Raw genomic sequence first — 21686 nt, forward strand, 5'->3', positions numbered from 1 at the left:
CCAAACATAATATGTTCTAACATATTAACATATATGTCCCAAACATGTTATGCTAGTTTATGAACATTATATGCTTGCACTCAAAAATATTGTGTTTAAAAATTTGTGTTCCAAACATATAATGTTTCTAGCCAAACATATGAAAAACAGTCTTTTTCATCCGTGTATGCGTGCGAAATTTGGTTGACATCGGTTCAGATTTAGATATAGCTCCCATATATATGTTTTTCTGATTTCGACAAAAATGGTCAAAATACCAACATTTTCCTTGTAAAATCGTCACTGCTTAGTCGAAAAGTTGTAAAAATGACTCTAAGTTTCCAAAACTTCTAATACATATATATCGATCGATAAATCATAAATAAACTTTTGCGAAGTTTCTTTAAAATTGCTTCAGATTTAAAAGTTTCCCATATTTGTTTACTAAAATTGTGTTCCACCCTAGTGCATTAGCCAACTTAAATTTTGAGTCTATAGATTTTGTAGAAGTCTATCAAATTCTGTCCAAATCAAGTGATATTTAAATGTATGTATTTGGGACAAACCTTTATATATAGCACCCAACACATTTGACGGATGTGATATGGTATCGAAAATTTAGATCTACAAAGTGGTGCAGGGTATAATATAGTCGACCCCGCCCGACTTTAGACTTTCCTTACATGTTTTTTACTAACATTGTGTTTCATCCCATGGCGTTATCCGATTTAAATTTTAATTCTAGAGATTTTGTAGAAATACAAAAAATTGTCTCCATTAAAAGTATTTGTATTTGGAAATACAAACCTTTATATTGCTCCTAGCAAATTTAAAGTAATTGAGATGGTAACACAAATGTTTGTGTACATAGTGGTGAAGGGTATAATATAGTCGGCCCCTCCCGACTTTAGACTTTACTTACTGGTTGAAAGTACATATAATATTTCGAAATATTTTTTTTTATTTTCGTTAAATGCAATGTGTTCTAATCAACAAGGGTAAAAATGATACAAAAACACTATTTTTTATAGAAAAACTATTTATGTAAACGAGGGAATCAAATTTACCCCACTTTCCAAAGTACGCAAAAAAATTCACCTCAACAGTTAAAGGTTAACTAAAATATTTTACTAATTGCAACATGATACAAATAGTTTAATAATTTTTATCAAGTTGAAGAAAATTTATTAAAAATAATATTTTTCTGCCCTTTAACAAAATTTCATATTTGGAGGAAAATTTACGCTGTGCCAGATTTGAGGTCGGTCGGTTAGTAAAGAGGAGCGATGTAATTTATCGAAATTGGATTCTACATAAATATATATGGGAGCTATATCGAAATTTGATCCATTTTTTCCACATTAAATAGCGTTATTGTGATAAAAAAAGCCCTGTATCAAAAATTGTTAATAATTGTGACTGGAATCCTGCGAACAACAAATATGTTACATGGACAGATGGACGGACACCAAGGGCTAGATCAACTCAGGAGATGATTGTGAGTCGATCGACATAGATTTTATGGGGTCTAACCAACATCAACATTTCTGGTAGGCACATTTTTTTTTTTTGACCCTAACCACTATGAGGTTAAAAAAAATATCTTATTTTTTTTATTTGGAAATAAAATCATGTTTATATTTAATATTAAACATTATAGTATAGTTTTAAGTATATTAGAAACTAACATCATAAAAACAAATAAAACCAAGAACTATTAGACAATAAACGTCTTATACTGTATTATTTGTTTATTTAAACAATATTCTATTCTATATTTTAATTTTATTTTCTCATCAAAGAAATTCAATTTTTTTATAGATGCAAAAATTATGAAGGCTTTTCAAAATGTTATAAAATGAGTCGAACTCCACAGACAATCTGAAAATCGTATACAAAAATATAGTATATTGAAAAAAAAAGCACATACAATTTACATAATATCAATATTTACAATCATGTATACAATAATAGTTCAGAACATCCTAATATATTTAATAATAATTATAAGATCAAAACTTATCCTTTTTTCTTGTGTTTTTTGTTTGTTTTCTAATTGAATATCAATGGATCGATCACATAGGTACATTGCGTTAACACTGATCACAATTCATGCTTAATGTATATTTTTTATATATGTATGTGTATATCTACTAAAAATAAAACGTGCATCGTCATCATCATCATCATCAACGTCGTTGCATAAACTAAATTATTTTTGTTTTTTTCTCTTTTGCTGTATAAAAAATTGGGGTTTTGGTCTCTTATGATTTCTAAGGTCTAAAACTAAATAAATTCAAATGGCTTCTTTAAAGTATCAAAAAAAAAAAAACGTAGAATTGTACAATAATGTACAAATGTTTTTAACAAACTTTGTTAATCATATTAACCAACTGCTTGTACAAAATACAATCACGATTACGAGGTTTACAAATTTCACGATGATCCAAACGTATGCCGCAAACATCACCAATACCGGGATCTGCAAAAACAAAAACAAGGTAATGTAAAATTGAATACATTTTAAATAATAATTATTAAAAAATTGGTTAGGCTTGGTTGAAAAGTGGATTCAGGTTGCCCTGTCCCATGTAGGCTGACATACACCACAGTCAATATTCCAGGAACTCTGTGTCCTTAACGAATTCCCTAATTTGTTTCAAGTCCCTGTCTCCAAACTGGGACAGGTTCCGAATATAAAAAAAATAAGTAAAATGATTTATATCAATCAATTAAAGGGTGGGATTTGACACCCCTTGTGTTGGTGGAATTAGATAACCCTAGTGTTGCAGTCTGCCAAACATAACAAATAGCGCTCGTATGTCAAAACGTTCTGAGTACGTATAACCTCAAAAATCTCATGGTTTATCATAGAGTGCATAAACCATGAGATTTTTGAAGTTATACGTACTCAGAACGTTTTGACATACGAACGCTATTTGTGATGTTTACAGAAACTTAAAAGATTCGTCTCTCCCACAAAATGGAATTAAATTGTGAACATTCTCGTTCGATATTATTTACAACTTTCTACGTGGATTAACTCAACAGCAATACATAGATGAACTCAATACAATTTTGAATTGTATGGTGAATTCAAATGAGGAGGTCCAATACGAATTTCGTGAAGATTGTCCGAAATCAGTTGTTATTCCGGAAATCATTGATGCTGTGCGCCAACTGATATTGCAAGATCGCCCTGTGACCTATTGTCAGATGGAGACAACCTTGGGCATTAGTGGGACCAGCATACATTCAATATTACATGAAAATTTGATGGTCAAAAAAAATTGTTCGCGTTGGGTTCCACACAGTTTGTCAATCGCTCGAAAAAGGCTTGTGGCGATTGGTCGAAAGAAATGCTGCAAAAATACGATCCATGATATAGTGACTGTTGACGAATAATGGATTTATGCTATGAGCCCGAAAGTAAACAGCAGTCGACTGTTGGATCTGTGGTGAACTACGCGGCGCCAGCGTGGACCTCACAACAACTATGACTGGGTGTCTCCGCATCACTCTCCTAGAACATATTTATGTGTACTCCAAGATCCCTCCCATGCGCAGCCATGAGCAGAACCTCATTTGGAATATGATCGTAGTAGTCACCCATATAGTGGATAGGCAAACTCTTCCCAGGAATGTTAGGATCGGTATTCATTTTCTATAGAGCGAGATTCAGAACTACAAATGAGAGCCCTCTCGAAATGAGGCAGCTTGCCAAACAGAACTGATTATGATACTGTAGCTGAATCGGTGAGAATGTACAAGGTAAATTCTGTTGTCGAAGTCCGACCGTCGTCCACAGCACTGGGGGAAGGGGCAGTCCAACTAAGATCAGCCAAGTGTAGCCGCGTTAATTCCTTTTTAGCCGGAATTGATAGCAGCGTAGCCGACCTGGGTTCCATCGAAATTTGTTCGTTAGCCCCACCAAATCTCCCCGACTCACCGACAGATTCCATTGGACACATCTCATCATAGACCCAGAGTTGCTTGATCTGAATACGAAACCAATAGAGCAATTGATATCAGCGTAGCCGACGTGGGTTCCATCGTAATTTGTTCGTTAGCCCCACCAAATCTCCCCGACTCACCGACAGATTACATTGGACACATCTCACCATAGACCCAGAGTTGCTTGATCTGAATACGAAACCAATAGAGCAACATCAATATTGGAATCCATACAGAATTTTAAAATTATGGACAGAGTCTTACACCTATGGAAAATTATATACGGCGTGTAAGTTTCAAAATGATTCGTTCATTAAGGTGAATCAACACACATGTGGTGTCAAACGGAGAACAGACGTGTCAATGTGACAACGATAACATGACACCATGCGTTGCCAAAACAACAACCAGCGTTCATGATCTGAAAACGTAGTGGTTACCGTGACTCAAACCTGGATTGTCTGCTCTATATGCGTTAACAGTCGCCTAAGCAAATTGCACCACCGACGGAGTTGACATAAGAACGTCTAACGAATATTTTAAGACTTTTCATGGCCAAAGAGAAACGAAAGCCGTTCCTGTAATCGTGAACGCCCGTGGACGAAACCGTGAACATTCCGTTTTTATTTTTCGTGAACCTTTTCTTTTCATTTTGATACCGTCTGTTCAAGATTTTGGAACGTATTGTTTTTTTTTTATTTGTGTACTATTTTTTACCCACAGTAGTATTTAACTTGAATTGCAACTTTTCCAACTTTCAATAAAATAAGAAAATTAAAACTTACCCGCAGAATCCACTCCCACAATTCGCAAATATAAAACTGACATTAAAGTCAGAGCCGTTTCCACAAAACTAAAAACTTCAATCTTTAAATGGCCCAAATGATAAAGGCCTACAAAACGGCGATGTAAATCCAAAAGATATTTGCTATCTGAAATGAAAGATAAAAATATAATTCCAATCCTTTACAAATTCAGATCCTCAATGGAAACCTACTTTTCTCAATATCTATCAACTCCACAGAACGTGCTAGAAAGGGAGCCTTTATTGAGGCCAAATGGGAGCCCCGATGTGGCACGGAATAAAAGAAAACTCCTCTTGCTGCACGCCAGAAGGGAGCTGCTGCTGGGCGGCCACTTTCCCAAGCATCCACAATAATTTGCTTGATAAAGAGTCCGCCCTTGGAGTGACCAACCCAAACTATGGGATGACCATAGCCAACACGTTGTGCTATCAGAAGTTCAGCCATTTCTCTGGCCCGCTGGGTGAGACTGGAACGTGTCTCTTTCTTTTTCCATAATGGACGCCATAGGTACTGATCGGTGGTATAGTTGACAGCTATCACACGGACGCCAGGACAATCGATGGGTAGCCAATCTCCAGGCCAACATTTCGAATAGCCCGGATCATTGGGTGAGGGTTTTGTAGACTTGGTGCCCTTCTTTGGTGGATCATTGTTATTAGCCGAGTTCTCTTTATCCTCAGTATAGTTTTGGGACTTTTGGGTCTCATTGAGTATGGAATTAATTTCGGCCTGCATGAGGCGGCCATTGTCATTCATGCGCAAACGGAAAGTGGGAAAACTGTATTCAATGTCATCACAAACTTGGACCTCTTTGGGTTCTCCACAAATGAACGAATATCTGGTAAGGAAGATGGAGAAAGAGAGAGAGAGAGAGAGAGGAATTTAATTTTTCTCTTAGAATTGAGAGGTTTTCTGTTTACTTACTCTGTATCTTCAAATTCATCAACATCCTCCAGGGAATGCTGTTTCTGTTCTGGATGAATAAAACGAGCCCTCTTCTGTTTATGTGGTGGTTGAACTAAAGCGGTACGTGAATGCCTTGGTCTCTTTGGAGGTCGCACCGGTGGCTTAGGAGGTCGATCAAATTCCACCGGCTTACGTTCATTCTCCCACAAACCCTGCTTCCATGTGTTTACCAAAGATCCATGTAGGCCATGTATAAAAACAATATCAGCCCTTATGGGGGTACCTGGTGGAGGTTCCGCCAAAATGTTTATAGTACAACATTTTGGGGCCAATTGCTCTTCAAAGGGTATTCGTTTGCCTTTGCTTTGGAAATTTGGTAACGAAGTCTTGGGTTCCCGGAAAAATGGTGACATAGGTGTACCACCCGGTGTTGTGGGTGCAAGAGATATATCCGGACTACTTGGCAGGGAATTGGATATATCAGGCAAACTTTCAATACCATCACCTGACTTACGAATTTTCAAAAGCTTTAGAATTGGCTCCAAACGATGGGAGACTGGAAATGTAGCAAGAACTTGAGAAACAAAGAACCCCATTAGATTGACTAGCCATTGGGGGGAAACTCACCTTGGACCGAGGACAAATTCATGGAAATGGTATTAGCAGCAAAAGCAAATAAATTTGATAATGACTGGCGGCTAGAAGCTATACTACGTAAAACTCTTAAAAAACGCACATCTCTGATGCCTTTAATACCTCGTACAACACCATTGGCCAGGGGGAATATCAACCTTAGGATAACGCCAAAAGCCACACGCATACTTTTGTTCTCCTCACTAAATCGAAATGGGATTAGGGGACATTATCGAAAGCTACAATATTCCGTACTTACACTCTCATTAGTTTATCCTCATCGGTTGCCTTTACCAAATCCGTAATAGTTTCTTCTTCCTCTTGTCTATCAATTTCCACTTCCTTCAGGTACATTTTGGTAAGGGAACAATCAGGCTGCACCATTTTATCTTCGGAATCTATAAACACATCATCTTCATCGTCATCCTCACTGCTACCATCATCTTCGCCTTCTTCCACTTGCCGGGGAGTTAGGGTATCTTCAGATTCATCACAATCGTCATCATCCGAAATTGTCTTCTTTGTGGGATAATTACATATCAAGGAGTTATCACATTTATGTATCGTAGCATTTTCATGCTGAAAGAGGTCTTTTAGGTTGTCATTATTGTTGTCGCTTATGTGCTGTTTTGTTGCTCTCGTGGAGTCGGTTGCATTGTTGTTGGTATTCTCATCACTGATGTCCATGGGAGTTGTGGAAACACTATTGCAAGTGCCACCACTAAACGTTTTGTCAGTATTCAACATTTTTCTTCTTCTTCTTAGATGATACTACGGGTCCTTTGGATAGTTCATATTTTCTGAAAAAATGGGGAATAGCAACAATTTTGAATAGGATTCTAGCAATAGAGCAATTACAGATAACTTTGTTATATAATTCTAAGTTATAAACCACACACAAATGTATAGGGAGCTGGGAACAACTACTACTGTAAGTAACACCTATACACGGCCTACTAAGGTTTCTATCTAAAGAGAGATTTGTTATAATACTTCTGCAGAGAACGAATCCTAACAGATTCTGAAGGAACTCATAGAGTCCTAGATCTTGGCAAGTCATGTGCCATCCGGAGCAGACATAATTATCCCTACACTAATAGAAAAAATTACGTTCCAAAATCATGAACGGACGGTAACAAAATCAAAAGGAAACGTTCTCGAAACGTTTCCTTTTTAAGATAATAGCTTAAGATAATAGCTAGACGTTCTTACGGCAACTCCGTCGGTAGTACAATATGCTAAGGCGACTGTTTACACGTATGGAGCAGACTATCCAGGTTCAAGCCAGGGTTGCGTTTTTTTTATAAATTCGTAGCCATTACGTTTTCAGATCATGAACGCTGGTTGTTGTTTTGACAACGCATTGTGTCATTTTATCGTTGTCAGATGGACACCGTCTGTCCTCCGTTCACTTTTATGAACGGTGCACACTGTTCATGATTTTTGCTATGGGTGTATTCACTGGAAGGACTAAAATTCAGTGTTCGAAATGGCTCCGAAGCTCCGGCTCAGTACATTAAAAAAAGGCTGTTCAGTTTTTTAGCTCCAGTAGCATGATTCAGGGAGTTTGGGACCCTAGAACAGACACGAGAGGGAAATATCTATGGGAGAGAGGACGGGACTGGGATTATATGTGAAGAACCATAGATCCTATCCCGCATACCAACGTACAATTCGGTAGGCAAAAGTGCATGTCATAATGGAATATGTGAAATGGCTCGGAACTAACACGAAACCACAAAACGTTAACATTTTCACAGAAAACAGCAAATTTCATTCGATCCCGTTGGAATTTCGGCAATATATGCTGTCGAATAATCACGCTAAAGATGGTATCTCGCAGTTCATAAATATATGCAGCTCAGATTTGTCTACCGGAGCCTCTTGAAAGAGCAATCAACCAGATCGGATGAAATTTGGTACGTGATCAGAGAATGAAGCCAACCCATTTTTGTCGGCGGCGGCTGACAATAAATTTTTGCTCCGGCGGTGGCGGCTTCACGGCTAAGCTGCTATAAAATTGCCTATTCGACGGCGCACAATTGTCCATTATAAAACCAATTTGAAGTTTTCTGAATTGTAATGAGATTAGTTGTACAACCAATCATACAATCAAATTTACATTTCATTCAAATTTTCTGAGCTAAATTTTTGTAAAACTATGATAGCAACTTGATACTTATTTAATTTGGGTGGAACGAGCAACATTTTGGCAAAAAAAATTCTGGTATAATGCAATATTTTTGCTTAGTTGCCTCCGATGTCGGCGGCGGCTTCACGGCTAAGCCGCTATAAAATTGTCTATTCGACGGTGCACAATTGTCCATTATAAAATCAATTTGAAGTTTTCCGAATTGTAATGAGATTAGTTGCACAACCAATCTTACAATCAAATTTACATTTCATTCAAATTTTCTAAGCTAAATTTTTGTAAAACTATTATAGCAACTTGATACTTATTTAATTTGGGTGGAAGGAGCAACATTTTGGCAAAAAAAAATCTGGTATAATGCAATATTTTTGCTTAATTGGCGGCTAAATTTCACATATTCGGCAACGGCGTCGACTGCTAAAAACTGGTCGACGGCGGCTAAAATCGGCGGCGCGACTCGACGGCTTCATTCTCTGTACGTGATGTCATTATATGCCCTCTAACAACCTTACGAAAATTGGTCCTTATCGATCCATAATTATATATAGCTGACCCCCAAGATTCGACTTCGGAGGAATATTTTTCCCCGATAAGGTTGAAATTTGGCTCTCTAATTACCATGTGAAAATTGGTTCATATTTTTTCATAAATACTTGTAGACTCCTCTTCCCGAGGAAGACGAAAAAATGCTCAATCGCAAGAAATCTTTCTAGAGTTCCAGTTTTAGCAAAGTTATTATTATTATATTTTATATTATCACATTTATAAATTACGTTTCTGTATGCATTCAACTTATAAACTTCTTATTTTATATGAACTACATTACATATTATTGTTTTAAATCAACTACATATTATTTAATAATATTTATATCCAAATCGTTTTCATTCGCAATTGTGGGTTTGACATCAAATATACCTAAAATTTTGAACATGGATATTAAAAATAGGTTGGATGAATATAACTTATTTGAAAACCAAATAACTGGCAAAGTGCCTCAACAAGCAATTAATTCAATTCGTCAATTAATTAATTGGCGCATAATCCTAAAAGAAGGGATATATAAATGTCCGTCCCAATGGACATAATATTCTATCATGTCCGTATAACAATATATATGGGTGGATGTTTAGGTGAGTACAAAACTTAATTTCGATAACATTAATTAACATTATTAATGTTAGATGCAGGTCGCAAAATAGGAAAACCCCATTCCCAAGCCAAATGTTTCATTAGAATAGGAACCTTTTTCAAAAACTCGCACTTGTTGGTGTATCAAATATTAGCTTTTGCTTTTATGTAGTGCCACAATATTCCAATGGAGTACAGTGAAACCTCTCAAACTTGGACACTCTGAATATCGGACACCTGTGGACAGTTGTCTGAGGACGTTTCTAATATTAACACCTTTAAATTAACTTCTCATAAGTGTACACCTCCCAAATTTAGGCGACCATCTTTCCGTCCATCTTGCAGAGGTTTCACTGTACATAATGGCAGAAGCTAATATAAGTGTAGACCATACTGGAGTGGATTGGAACAACTTCTGTCGGAAAGTTGTTATCTTCAGTGCCTTCCAAACCGCAAATAAAATAGGTGGGGAAGGCAAAATCGCAGAAATCGACGAGTCGAAAATTGGTAAAAGGAAGTACCTAAAGGTCATGGGTTTTTGGAGGAGTGGAATGGGGATACAATAAATGTTTTATTGTTCCCGTTCCAAACCGATCAAAAACCAAACTCTTGCCAATAATTAAAAAAATATATAAAACCTAGCGCTACAATAATGTCTGATTATTGGAATTTATTTATTTTATTTATTTATATATTTACAATCATAATGAATTATGAAAATAAACAGGTAATATAGGTGCTAACAACATAGGTTTTCGACCTGTGACTATTGGAAGATAAATTTAATTATTTTAATTAAATAAAAATTTATAACTAATTCCATTACAGACCTACGCCACAGTGCATGAGGAGGGTTATATACATTATAGTATTAACCATTCCAAGAATTTCAAGAATCCAGACACTGACCAGCATAGTAAAGGGTGATTTGTTAAGAGCTTGATAACTTTTTTTAAAAAAAAACGCATAAAATTTGCAAAATCTCATCGGTTCTTTATTTGAAACGTTAGATTGGTCCATGACATTTACTTTTTGAAGATAATTTCATTTAAATGTTGACCGCGGCTGCGTCTTAGGTGGTCCATTCGGAAAGTCCAATTTTGGGCAACTTTTTCGAGCATTTCGGCCGGAATAGCCCGAATTTCTTCGGAAATGTTGTCTTCCAAAGCTGGAATAGTTGCTGGCTTATTTTTGTAGACTTTAGACTTGACGTAGCCCCACAAAAAATAGTCTAAAGGCGTCAAATCGCATGATCTTGGTGGCCAACTTACCGGTCCATTTCTTGAGATGAATTGTTCTCCGAAGTTTTCCCTCAAAATGGCCATAGAATCGCGAGCTGTGTGGCATGTAGCGCCATCTTGTTGAAACCACATGTCAACCAAGTTCAGTTCTTCCATTTTTGGCAACAAAAAGTTTGTTAGCATCGAACGATAGCGATCGCCATTCACCGTAACGTTGCGTCCAACAGCATCTTTGAAAAAATACGGTCCAATGATTCCACCAGCGTACAAACCACACCAAACAGTGCATTTTTCGGGATGCATGGGCAGTTCTTGAACGGCTTCTGGTTGCTCTTCACTCCAAATGCGGCAATTTTGCTTATTTACGTAGCCATTCAACCAGAAATGAGCCTCATCGCTGAACAAAATTTGTCGATAAAAAAGCGGATTTTCTGCCAACTTTTCTAGGGCCCATTCACTGAAAATTCGACGTTGTGGCAGATCGTAAGTCTATTCATGATGAAATGTCAAAGCATACTGAGCATCTTTCTCTTTGACACCATGTCTGAAATCCCACGTGATCTGTCAAATACTAATGCATGAAAATCCTAACCTCAAAAGAATCACCCTTTAATACCATTGAAAGATTATGAAGACAATTCAAATGTTCATTGTCAGTATATAGCCGTATATATTGAATTTCTAAAATTAACTGGTCATGTACGACCCCAGAAAAGAATATTTAGAAACTGACATAGCCTAATTCAGGATAGAAAATGAAAAATAAGCTATCACTATTTCAGACGAAAGTGAAGACGAAAGTGATAGTGACGAAACGTCTGTGTCGTATAAAAAAATTACAATGTATATAATTATAGTTTAATTTACTTTTTTATATCTGACACTTCTTTATAACTTTATTTTAAATTTGCGCTATTTCATTTTCGGTATTTTAGTAATTGTTATTTTGTATTTAGTACTGTAATTAATAAAAAAACATGAATAAATATTGTGTATCAAAAAAAAACAGGCATAACTTGTTCAACTTGATGCTTTGAATGAATGAGGACTGACACAGATTTCCTCCTATGAACAGAATCAAAAATGGGCTAACACAAAGGGGAAAGGCGGCGTTTAAAACTTTCTCCTATGAGTGAGCCGCAAAGGGAAAAAGGTGGGCAGCCTTCGTTCTTGGTTTAAGACTTTCTTCTATGGACAGAGTCCAAGGTGGGCTAACGCAAGCACAAAGGGGAAAATGTGACCGGCCTTCGACCGGGCTTAGAGACTTTCTCCTAGGGACAGACTACAAAGTGAGCTAACGTTAATCGACAGTACAGATTTCAGTAATAAGATAATTTTCCTACTCACTTCCTTCCCCAACCAAAGCCAAGGTAGGCTTTCAAATTAGAAAAGATCGACTTTTCGAGATACAACAAGAATATAAAAAAATAAGGTAAAATTTAAAGAATTTTTTAAAAACTATTAAAATCACATTAAACAAGCTTTAACACGACACCAAGATTGTCCAGATTCGACACTAAATAAAGGAGATATAACAAGTTGTTTTTTGGCCTTTTGGAGGACTATATCTCAAGACGCGGATATTTCCGGGACAAAAGTTTTACCTTCTTGGAATCAGCACAAACTACATAACATATATTATATTCAAACAAATCGGTGAAGGCCCCATTTCGTTTGTCGCAGATATACCAATGATATAAAAAATTGATATATCTCAGCAAAAAAAAAATCTTCTAAAAAAGTATATTGGATCCCCAACTTGTGATCCGGAAGTAGTGCAAGTTTGTTTCATCTCCAATGAATTTTACACGAGCTTGTCATAGATCGGAATTACTCCGTTTATGAATCCTTTGCATGGCTTTAGAAGTTGAGCTTTGGAAGTTCATTTGAATAAAGCAATTTAAGAAGCAACGACAAAGTGTCTTTCAAGAGTTTCACTTTTTTATTTTTATCAATATTTTGTATTACACTTCTATTTTCTTATTATCTAAATTTTTCAATTTGAAACTTTTTTCGCTCCGACCAACCATTGAATATAAAGCATCGAAACGACAATTAAACTGATTGTGATATGATAGTAATGTGACACCAAAGCATTTTACTTTCTGTTAACTGACTGTTATAATCTAACGAAGTTACATGAAAATGGCCGTTAGGTTAGGTTAAGTTAAACCACTTTTAAGGCTCACCTAAAATATTTATTCCATTGTGATAAAATGGCCATTAATATTCCAAAATGTTCACTTTAAACGGCCACATAGCGTATTTTATAAGACTTTCAAGACAAGATCTTCATCGGATATGGAAAAAATTGGTATTGAATCCCGGGCTGGGTTGGTTGTCGCAAACTGTATCGTTTACGACATACATTTACGACGGTATAATACATATGTCGCAAAAGTCGAAAATCTAATATAGAAAACCTACATTTGAATAAATTATGATTTTTTTTTAATTTTCTGGTCTCATTTTCTTCTTATAAGAATTTGATGGTTTTTGTTAAGGTTGGCAGGATTTATAAACTTCAAAATAATACTTTTATAATGAATATAATTTCATCCTCGTCCTAGGAATTTTTGTCATTTTATTAACAAAAATCTCCATTTTTGTTTTAAAATAACTGCCAGGACCTAATGTGTTCTGTATATCGCTAAGTACATGCGACCAATTCTAGATAATCTCTTTTAATTACGCCGTTGAAGCTGGAATCATCAATAACGTTTGTATAAACACAGATAAAGACTTATGACGACCTTCAGCAACTAAAACATAGGGAATTGTTGTCTTTTAAACAACATATATACATTTATTTTTAATCCGAAAAAAGATGTTAAATCCGCTTCATCGACTTTTTGCAAAACAAAATCCTACACTCAAAAAAAAGTGTACTTGGATCCAAAGATTTTGACCTTCCTTTAAGGATTTTGGTATTGATTCCGAGCCAAAGATGCGGCTTCTTTAAAATAAAGACATTTTTTAGTGACCTCCCTGGCTTTAAATCTAGGATTGATAAAATTAAAATTGGATACAGTTCTCATTAATCGAACTTTTATTCTCTGTTTGCGATATATTAATAAAGGTATTAATGTACAAACAAATTCCAGTTTCGAAATCCAAATTATGCCAAGTACTTCAAAGTAAAAACTGTTTTCTTAAAGCTAAAAAAACTTTAAACCAAAGATGCAAATCCTTAAAATAAGTCTTAGCCTATATTTGAAGCATTTTTATCTTAAATTTAAAAATTCAATATGTCAGTTGAGTTAAAGACGATTTCTTTAAATTAAAAATGTTTTTCTTTATTTTAAGGAACATTTGCCTTACTTGAAAGAACTACAACTTCAACAGAGGGACGCAAAATTTCAAGATTTGTGTCCAAAATTTAATGAAAAAAATTTTTGAAGCAAGGATTAAAAACTTTATTTTAATTAAAATGTCATTATTTTAAAGAATTTTGTCCTTAGCATTGCGTAAATTTCGAGTCCTAAAATTTAAGTTGCATAATCTTCCATATTAGGTCAATATTTTTTTTAGTGTACGCATGCTGATTAGTTTAGTTTGACTTCGTATTTGCTTTGTATTGATTGAAATTGCTTTTCTGGGGTTTCTTGGTCGAAAATATTCCTCCAAACTTTCGTTGAATAATCGATGGAATAGCTGAAGTTTTGACAATTTTCATTTAATATGGCAGCTGACTCTAATAAGTCAAATTTAAGTTTGTCACTTCACCATCGAGTAGCAGGTGGTAATTTGGAGCGTTCCATTGAAATACGCGTATTTTCCAGATTTACTTTTATTAATTTATTAACATTCCTGAAAAATTATACTTTCCGTTCGCTGCATAATAATAAATATTTTGAGTGACGTTGTTTACTCTTTCTATACACTGTTAGAAAAATATGTTTTTCATATGTTCCGATATAAACAAAATGTGTTTCGGGCACGATTTTAAACCACAATATATTTAAGTGCGAACATGTAATGTTCCTAAACTAACACTAAATGTTTGGGACATCTATGTTAATATGTTAGAATATATTATGTTTGGGGCATGAATGTTTCATAAAAATAATATGTGTGAATGTAAACATATATAAATTAACAAATTTCGAGTAAACATATATATGTTGTGATATTTTATTCAGAGAGCGGCAAAAAGAGAGTATAGAGAAATAAATAGAGATGGAAACCGGGAGGGTTGACGAAAGATATCAACATAACAAAGCGAGAGAATGAAAAGAGAACAATTTCTGTGAAACCGCTTGTATGTTGTTTCGGAAAACTGTTTTATGATAAGGCTAAAAATTTGATATGCTTAACTCTAAATATTATTTAATTTGAATAAAGAGAATAGACATTCGGAACCAAGAGAATAGACATTTGAAAAACAAACTGCATATGTTTTCGCCTTGAGAGCAGCATTTTATGCATGTGTGAACATGTGTTTTGTTTATCATTTTGGCATTATGGGCACAATTTTTCGTTAAAATAAATCAGGGGTCTTCATAAAAATAACGAAAGGGCACTATACTCTTTTTAGAGTTGGGACAGTAAAATGAAATAAGGAGGAAATAGTGAAAAATTACACAGTAAAATGTAAAAAAAACAAACTTTAGTTCCTCTTTATTAAAAAGTAGTCCACGAGGAGTTGACGAACACCATCAAATATAAAAGCGGGCATTAAGTTCGAGTTTTACAGCTAAAACAATTTAAAAAGTTTATTTTCTTTAAAATGAATTATTAAAGAAAAATAAAAGGAATTTTAGAGCGATAGTGTTAAATGCTAGTAAAAAACTGTTCACTCCTAAATAAATTTATGTTTATGTTATAAAATTATGTATGTATGTTTATACTCGACTCCACGTTCTTCTTTTGTTAGTTTTTGAATTCCTTCCAAATTTTAAAGTTTTGTACAAAAACAGTTTTTTATTAAAAAAATTTTATTTTTGCAATAAAAAATAATATTTTATCCAAAAATCAGTCAATTTCGTATATATCAAGCACTGTTACTGACTATAAATATTTAATAATACACATTTCGAAGTTTCGTTTAAAAAAATTTAATATAGTATAAATATAAATGTGTAAATTAAAAAAAAAAAAAAAAACAAAAAAAATTTTCGGTCGGAGCAGGGATTGAACCCACGACCCTTTGTATGCAAGGCAGACATGCTAACCACTGCTCCACGTGGCAAACAAATGTATGTTTCTGTTAAATAATGTTATGTTTGCATGGGCTCGTGGGCGCTGCAAACTATGCTATATAAATGTAACTTAAAACGATAATTATCTACTGGTGACTATAACAGCTACGTAGCCCAGTGGATAGTGTGTTGGCTTACAAACTGTATGGTCCTCGGTTCGATTCTCCGTGCAGGCGAAAGGTAAAATTTAAAAAATTTATAAAAGTGAATAATTTCTTCAACATTATTTGTATTACAGAAAAAGGTGCCAATAACTAAAAAATTTCGTGGAAGTGAAAATTACGAGTATGTTAGGGAATGAGCACAATCGTGTTTGGGAAAAATTCTTCCAAGCATATAATATTTTTGGCTCAAAATGCTTCCAAAAATATAATATGTTCACATAAAACAAACATATTAATGTTTCGGCAGTATGCAATAATATATGTGCTTCCTGCAAAATATGTTTGGAACATATGTTAAAGAAGCGATTTTTTTTGAGGGTGTATTTACGACGCTTATGCGACGTTTACGGCATTTATAACTTTGCGACAGTCGAAAATCTAAAAAATTTTGATACAGATCATCTCTAATTCCTGGATGCGCTTAAAAAGAAATGTTTGTGGAACAACTTTCAATTTTTTTTCGTGGTAAATATTGCTTCAATGCTACTTAAAAATTGTTTATAGCACAAAAGCTTCTGATTATGATTATAAATAAAGTGAAATGAAATGAAAATTGTCTCTCACCTACCACAGTATAAATTAATGGCAATCATTTATATTGCGATGAATTTTCGCTTCCTAAAACGTTCATAATAAAAATGAATTCCACATAGGTATTCAGCGGCATTGGAAAATCCTTTGAAAATTTAATTTCTTGAAAACTATATTCTCCACTCTTATGTTCAATTACTATCAAATGTAATTCGTATTACACTGATTCACTTTCGATTGTTGTTAAATCACTGTGCAATCAAAGACTTCTTTATCAAACTAAACAGTCCACTTATGAAATTAAACGCAGCGGCATTGCGTATATTTGTGATACAATCTCGATCAAAGTTCACTACAGAATCATGTTTTTAGTTTGCATTTCAGTTTTATTGCCACTAGAAAACTCAACAGATATGAAGAAATCCCAGTTGGCGATGCTATTGCATACATTCAACATTTGTCCGTCCGCGATCCGCAATTCAACCGACTATTTCAAAAGACCGTATGTTTCAAACTGATTTCCAACCCTTGATATTTTCCTGTCTCTATTCTCGATGGCATACAAAAATAGATAGGCAAGTTCTTGTTTCCATTATGGACGTAAATTTTATTGTCAATTCCATAATTTTGTAAAACAAAAGATACGATTCTCTTCTATAGCCACCTTGCCATATGTATTCTCGTCTTCCCCCGTTAAGTAACTGGACTATTTAGCTATGGCTGTTAATCTAAATATCCCATATACTCTTTCCCATTAAGAGAGCTAAAGTGGTATGGGTGAAGAGGTGTGGGGGGGGATGATAAGGGAACCCAACAACAAATGAATAAAAATAATTTTCTATATTAATGCGATTAAAACAAAAAAAAAAACAACCCACACACAATGCACTTTTCTCACCACAGTTTCTCGTCACTAGACTTCCGATTGTCTCTGAAATGAGACGAGAAAAGCCATTATTGCAGTGGTATTCTCACTGACCAACCGTAGACAAGTTCGACAGACATCTGTTTTGTGCCATGACACGATAGAGGGCCAAACGAGAACCCAAAAGTTCTTGAACTTGAGCAGCCATCAATGAAAGCCAAACCGTTAAGTAGTCATCGAAGAAAATAAGAGCAACATAAACAAAATGACGAAGAGTGACAACAACAATGGCAGTCAGAGGCGGCAAAAGCAAATCGAAAGTGCTTGCATTCGCGTGTAAACAAGTTTACGTCTTAATCCCATAACCATTGGTGGCCTATTTATATAGACCCATAGGCAAACAATCGATTCCCGAACATGAATACACATGAACGAAAGGTGCATATTTCTAAGGATTAGAATTGTAAGGCCTTCTTAAAGCATATGTCACATTTAGCTGCATTCGCACCACCTTCACAAATGAGAGGAATCTGCGCAAACTAAAAACATCACCAAAATTTTTTCCATTAAAAAACGCAATCAATTAACAAATAGAATCAACTTTTTAAACAAGTTTTTAGTATTTTAAATTTTTAATTAAATTTCAATTAAGAAAATGAAATTAACATTTTTACTTTTTTAGTTACAGTTCTAATTAGATAAACTTTTTAAACAAAATTTTAATATATGACCGGGCACCTATAACTGACAAAACGTCTATGCCGAATAGGAGCAGCAGATGATGGTGCATTTTGAGGATGATGAGACCTAGGAATACTACATTTGTCCTGCCTCTACTACACAGAAAAAAAATATCACCAAAATATTTCCAATTAAAAAGTTGATTGAAGCTGAACATTTTTTATGCAAATAACTTTTAATCAAGATAGAAACATTAAGTGAATTTTGTCAATTATTGAACATTTTAAAATTTTTAATTAAAAAACAATTTATAAATTAACTTTTTAATCAAACTCGGAAGACTAACGGCCATTTTCATGTAGTTCCGTTAGGCTTTAACTGTCAGTTAACAGAAAATAATCTGCAAATATCTTCTCTCCGGTTAACTTTCAACAGTTAAGATCCTAACTGACGTATGGAATAAATAGGCAAAATGACTGATATCTCCACAGTACGGCTTAAAAGTTCGTTAGCTAACGTTGCACTAAAATACTGTCAATTCAAGAAGTAATTAAAAATAGTTACATTTTTTAATTAAAAATTAATTGAATTTTGCAATCAATATCAATCAAATTTTTAATTGAATCAATTAAAAAATTATTTGAAATTTGCTGATGAGTTCATTTAATTTTTTAATCAAGTTCTTTTTTGGCATAACCAATTAAAACTGTGATTAACACTAGCATTTTCGTGATTGAAGACATTTCAATAAAAAAAATAATTGGATTAATTAATTTCGTGATTGAAAATGTTTGGTGTGTAGGCAAAAAGATAACCATGTCGGTGAAGAGGCGATTCGGGACCAGGTCCAGCTTTGAAAGACGGACTGAAAACAAATTAGATAAGGACACAGAGTTTCTGGAATAAAGTAAGTCTACGATGGAAAGAAGAATGGAACCTATACACCAACGAAAAATACTGTTTCGGCGTAAAAATTATATATACTATAATGGAACGCAAATTTGAAGAACATTATTTTAAGAGCAAGCATATAATGTTCATAAACTAGTATAACATGTTTGGGACATACATGTTAATATGTTAGAACATATTATGTTTGCATCCAGAGATATTATATTTAACATATATTATATCTCTGGATGCAAACATATATTAATTTGGAAATATGGCATAAACATATATTCGTTTAGAATCATCAGAGTAAGCACCCATAGAAAAAATCATGAACAGCGTGCACGTTTCAGAACGATCCGTTCATGAAAGTGAATCAACACACATGTGATGTTAAACGGAGAACAGACGGTGTCAATCTGACAACGATTAAATGACACCATGCGTTGTAAGAACGTCTAACTAATATTTGAAGATTTTAAGGCCAAAGAAAGCCAACGAAAGCAATGAAATCGTGAACGCCCGTGGACGAATCCGTAAACATTCAGTTTTGAATTTTCGTAAACGTTTCCGTTCATTCACGATTTTGAAACGTATTTTTTTCTAATAGTGAGCGAGAGAAAAGAAGATAAAGATGAGTCACGATGTTCGTGAGTCATTAGAATGTATGTGGGTCTCCGAGAGTCATGATATTTCTGTGCGTTATTACCTTCTTCTGATCGTGAATACACCCAGAGAACGAATATGATCACCCCAATCATGTTCCATGAGCATCAGGTTACTTTTAGATTTGGTCCAATTGGCTACCATTGGCTCGAATTATGTCCTTCAAACGGTCCATTCACTGCGAAGTACCACCTCGAGATTTTCGAGGTATTATTAAGTGAGAGTGATATATCTCGAACGATTGACTTATGATTGACCCATAGAGATTTTAACAAATGATTGTATATGCTCGCCTAAATGCTTTCTTAAGCATATATTGGAAATAATGAATACCATACTATTATTTTCATGACATGGGCCACATTTTCAATTCAATTCCCCTACACTACACTGGGAAAATGTGCAACATATGCATTTTGAATATTTTATGTATAGCGTCAATTACTATAACGAAATGTGTACATTCGGAGACTTAACGTATACACATGCCTTTAATCCATTTAGGATGTGGTTGTTTAAAAATGAAAAACACACAGTTCGTTCACTTTCTGGCATGCATTTTTTACACTCGGCGCAGTTTGTATAAGAGGCGAACCCTAATAAATAGTTATAGTGCTTAGGCTAAGATATTGATTGGTTTTATTTGTCTCGTAACCAATTCGTTCTCTAGTACATCTTACAAATTACAAAACAAAAACTAAATGAAAAGAAATTAAAATTAGTCACAAAGAATTCAGAACTAAAGTACAACTGACTGTAGACTGTAGTAGATCCAATGAATATTAAATAAATATAAGAGAAAATTTTACGAATAATGGAAATGAATTGCAATGCCTAGAAGAAATATAAATGAATTTCTCTTACGTAATTTCCCATACTACTATTTCCTTGGCTATGACTTAATAACGAATTATCTGGTGAATCAATAAATGGCGAACCTAACGTAACAATAATTTCTTAACATGGAAGATATAAGATAATGTTATTTCTTTTGAAATGATATAATGTTGAGAAAATAATAAGGACGTAAAAATAAGGAACAAAAGGAAGAAATCTATTCAGATTTGGATATAGCTCCCATATAAAGGGTGATTTTTTAGCTGTATTTTTTGGCAACGCTGGCTTTAACAACCGACGCACGTTTCGTGTTTGGTTTAAAAGTCAGTGTAATCTATAATTTAACCCTGAATCGTATTACAAACGAACACCAATTGCAAATTATTGAATTTTATTATCGAAATGCGAGCTCTGTTATCGAACATTTGTGTTTGTGTTTAATTGTCCAATTTGGAGTGAAGATCAGCCAGAAATATTGCAAAAGCTATCAATTCATCCAGAAAAGGTAATGGGCAGGTGGCATCATTGGACCGTACTTCTTCAAATATTATACGATTCGTAACGTAACTGTGTATATTGAGCATTACAGCTGAAATTTTAGGAAGAGTATGCCAATCTTGGACTTAGAGGATGAATTATCTTCAATCTTCATGATTTTTATGAATTTTACACCCTGAGAAGGAATATGATCACCTCAAACATATTTTAAGAGCAAAATGTTATTTTTGGGTGGTGACCATGTAACATGGGTTGGCAACCATGTTATTTTCTCGGAAATCATGTATCTGATTTCGGCAAGCAGTTTATATAAAATAAAATAACATTTTAGTGACAAACATGTTACATGGTCACCCTACAAAAATAACATTTTGCTCTTGAAACATGTTTGAGGTCATCATATTCCTTCTCTGCGTGTATGAGCTTATTTTGAAAAAAATTAATTCAATTGGTTGCTCCCGTAACTATATTTCGCCCGATTTACTCACAATGACCACTGACGCCAAACTTTTACTCCGGTTTACGTAAAATTTTGCACAGAGAGTACAAT

At 34.4% G+C, this 21686-nt stretch overlaps 1 protein-coding gene and 1 long non-coding RNA gene across 8 annotated transcripts in view; one reads left to right on the top strand and one right to left on the bottom strand.

The window, feature by feature from the left end:
* Positions 1-1696: 1696 nt before the first annotated feature.
* The window catches only part of LOC142221720 (uncharacterized), a 121240-nt gene continuing 101250 nt past the window's right edge, over positions 1697-21686 (bottom strand). For 4 of the 7 annotated variants that reach the window (XM_075291505.1, XM_075291502.1, XM_075291501.1 and 1 more), the window contains 6 exons: positions 6538-7078; positions 6273-6481; positions 5664-6201; positions 4931-5577; positions 4719-4865; positions 1697-2461 (listed from right to left, as the gene is read on the bottom strand). In XM_075291505.1, coding sequence (XP_075147620.1) covers positions 2343-2461; positions 4719-4865; positions 4931-5577; positions 5664-6201; positions 6273-6481; positions 6538-7025 — 2148 coding nt within the window. In that variant the 5' untranslated portion in view covers positions 7026-7078 and the 3' untranslated portion in view covers positions 1697-2342. Of the gene's footprint in view, positions 2462-4718; positions 4866-4930; positions 5578-5663; positions 6220-6272; positions 6482-6537; positions 7079-16731; positions 17215-21686 lie in introns of those variants that run through there. The other 3 variants (XM_075291504.1, XM_075291506.1, XM_075291507.1) reach the window with 3 other exon arrangements.
* LOC142221721 (uncharacterized) lies at positions 17636-18551 on the top strand. The gene is made up of 2 exons (XR_012718198.1): positions 17636-18001; positions 18246-18551. It is a non-coding gene; the product is annotated as an uncharacterized LOC142221721 (long non-coding RNA).

The sequence above is a fragment of the Haematobia irritans genome, chromosome 1, assembly GCF_050003625.1.
Source record: "Haematobia irritans isolate KBUSLIRL chromosome 1, ASM5000362v1, whole genome shotgun sequence".
In the NCBI taxonomy this organism is placed as follows: domain Eukaryota; kingdom Metazoa; phylum Arthropoda; class Insecta; order Diptera; family Muscidae; genus Haematobia; species Haematobia irritans.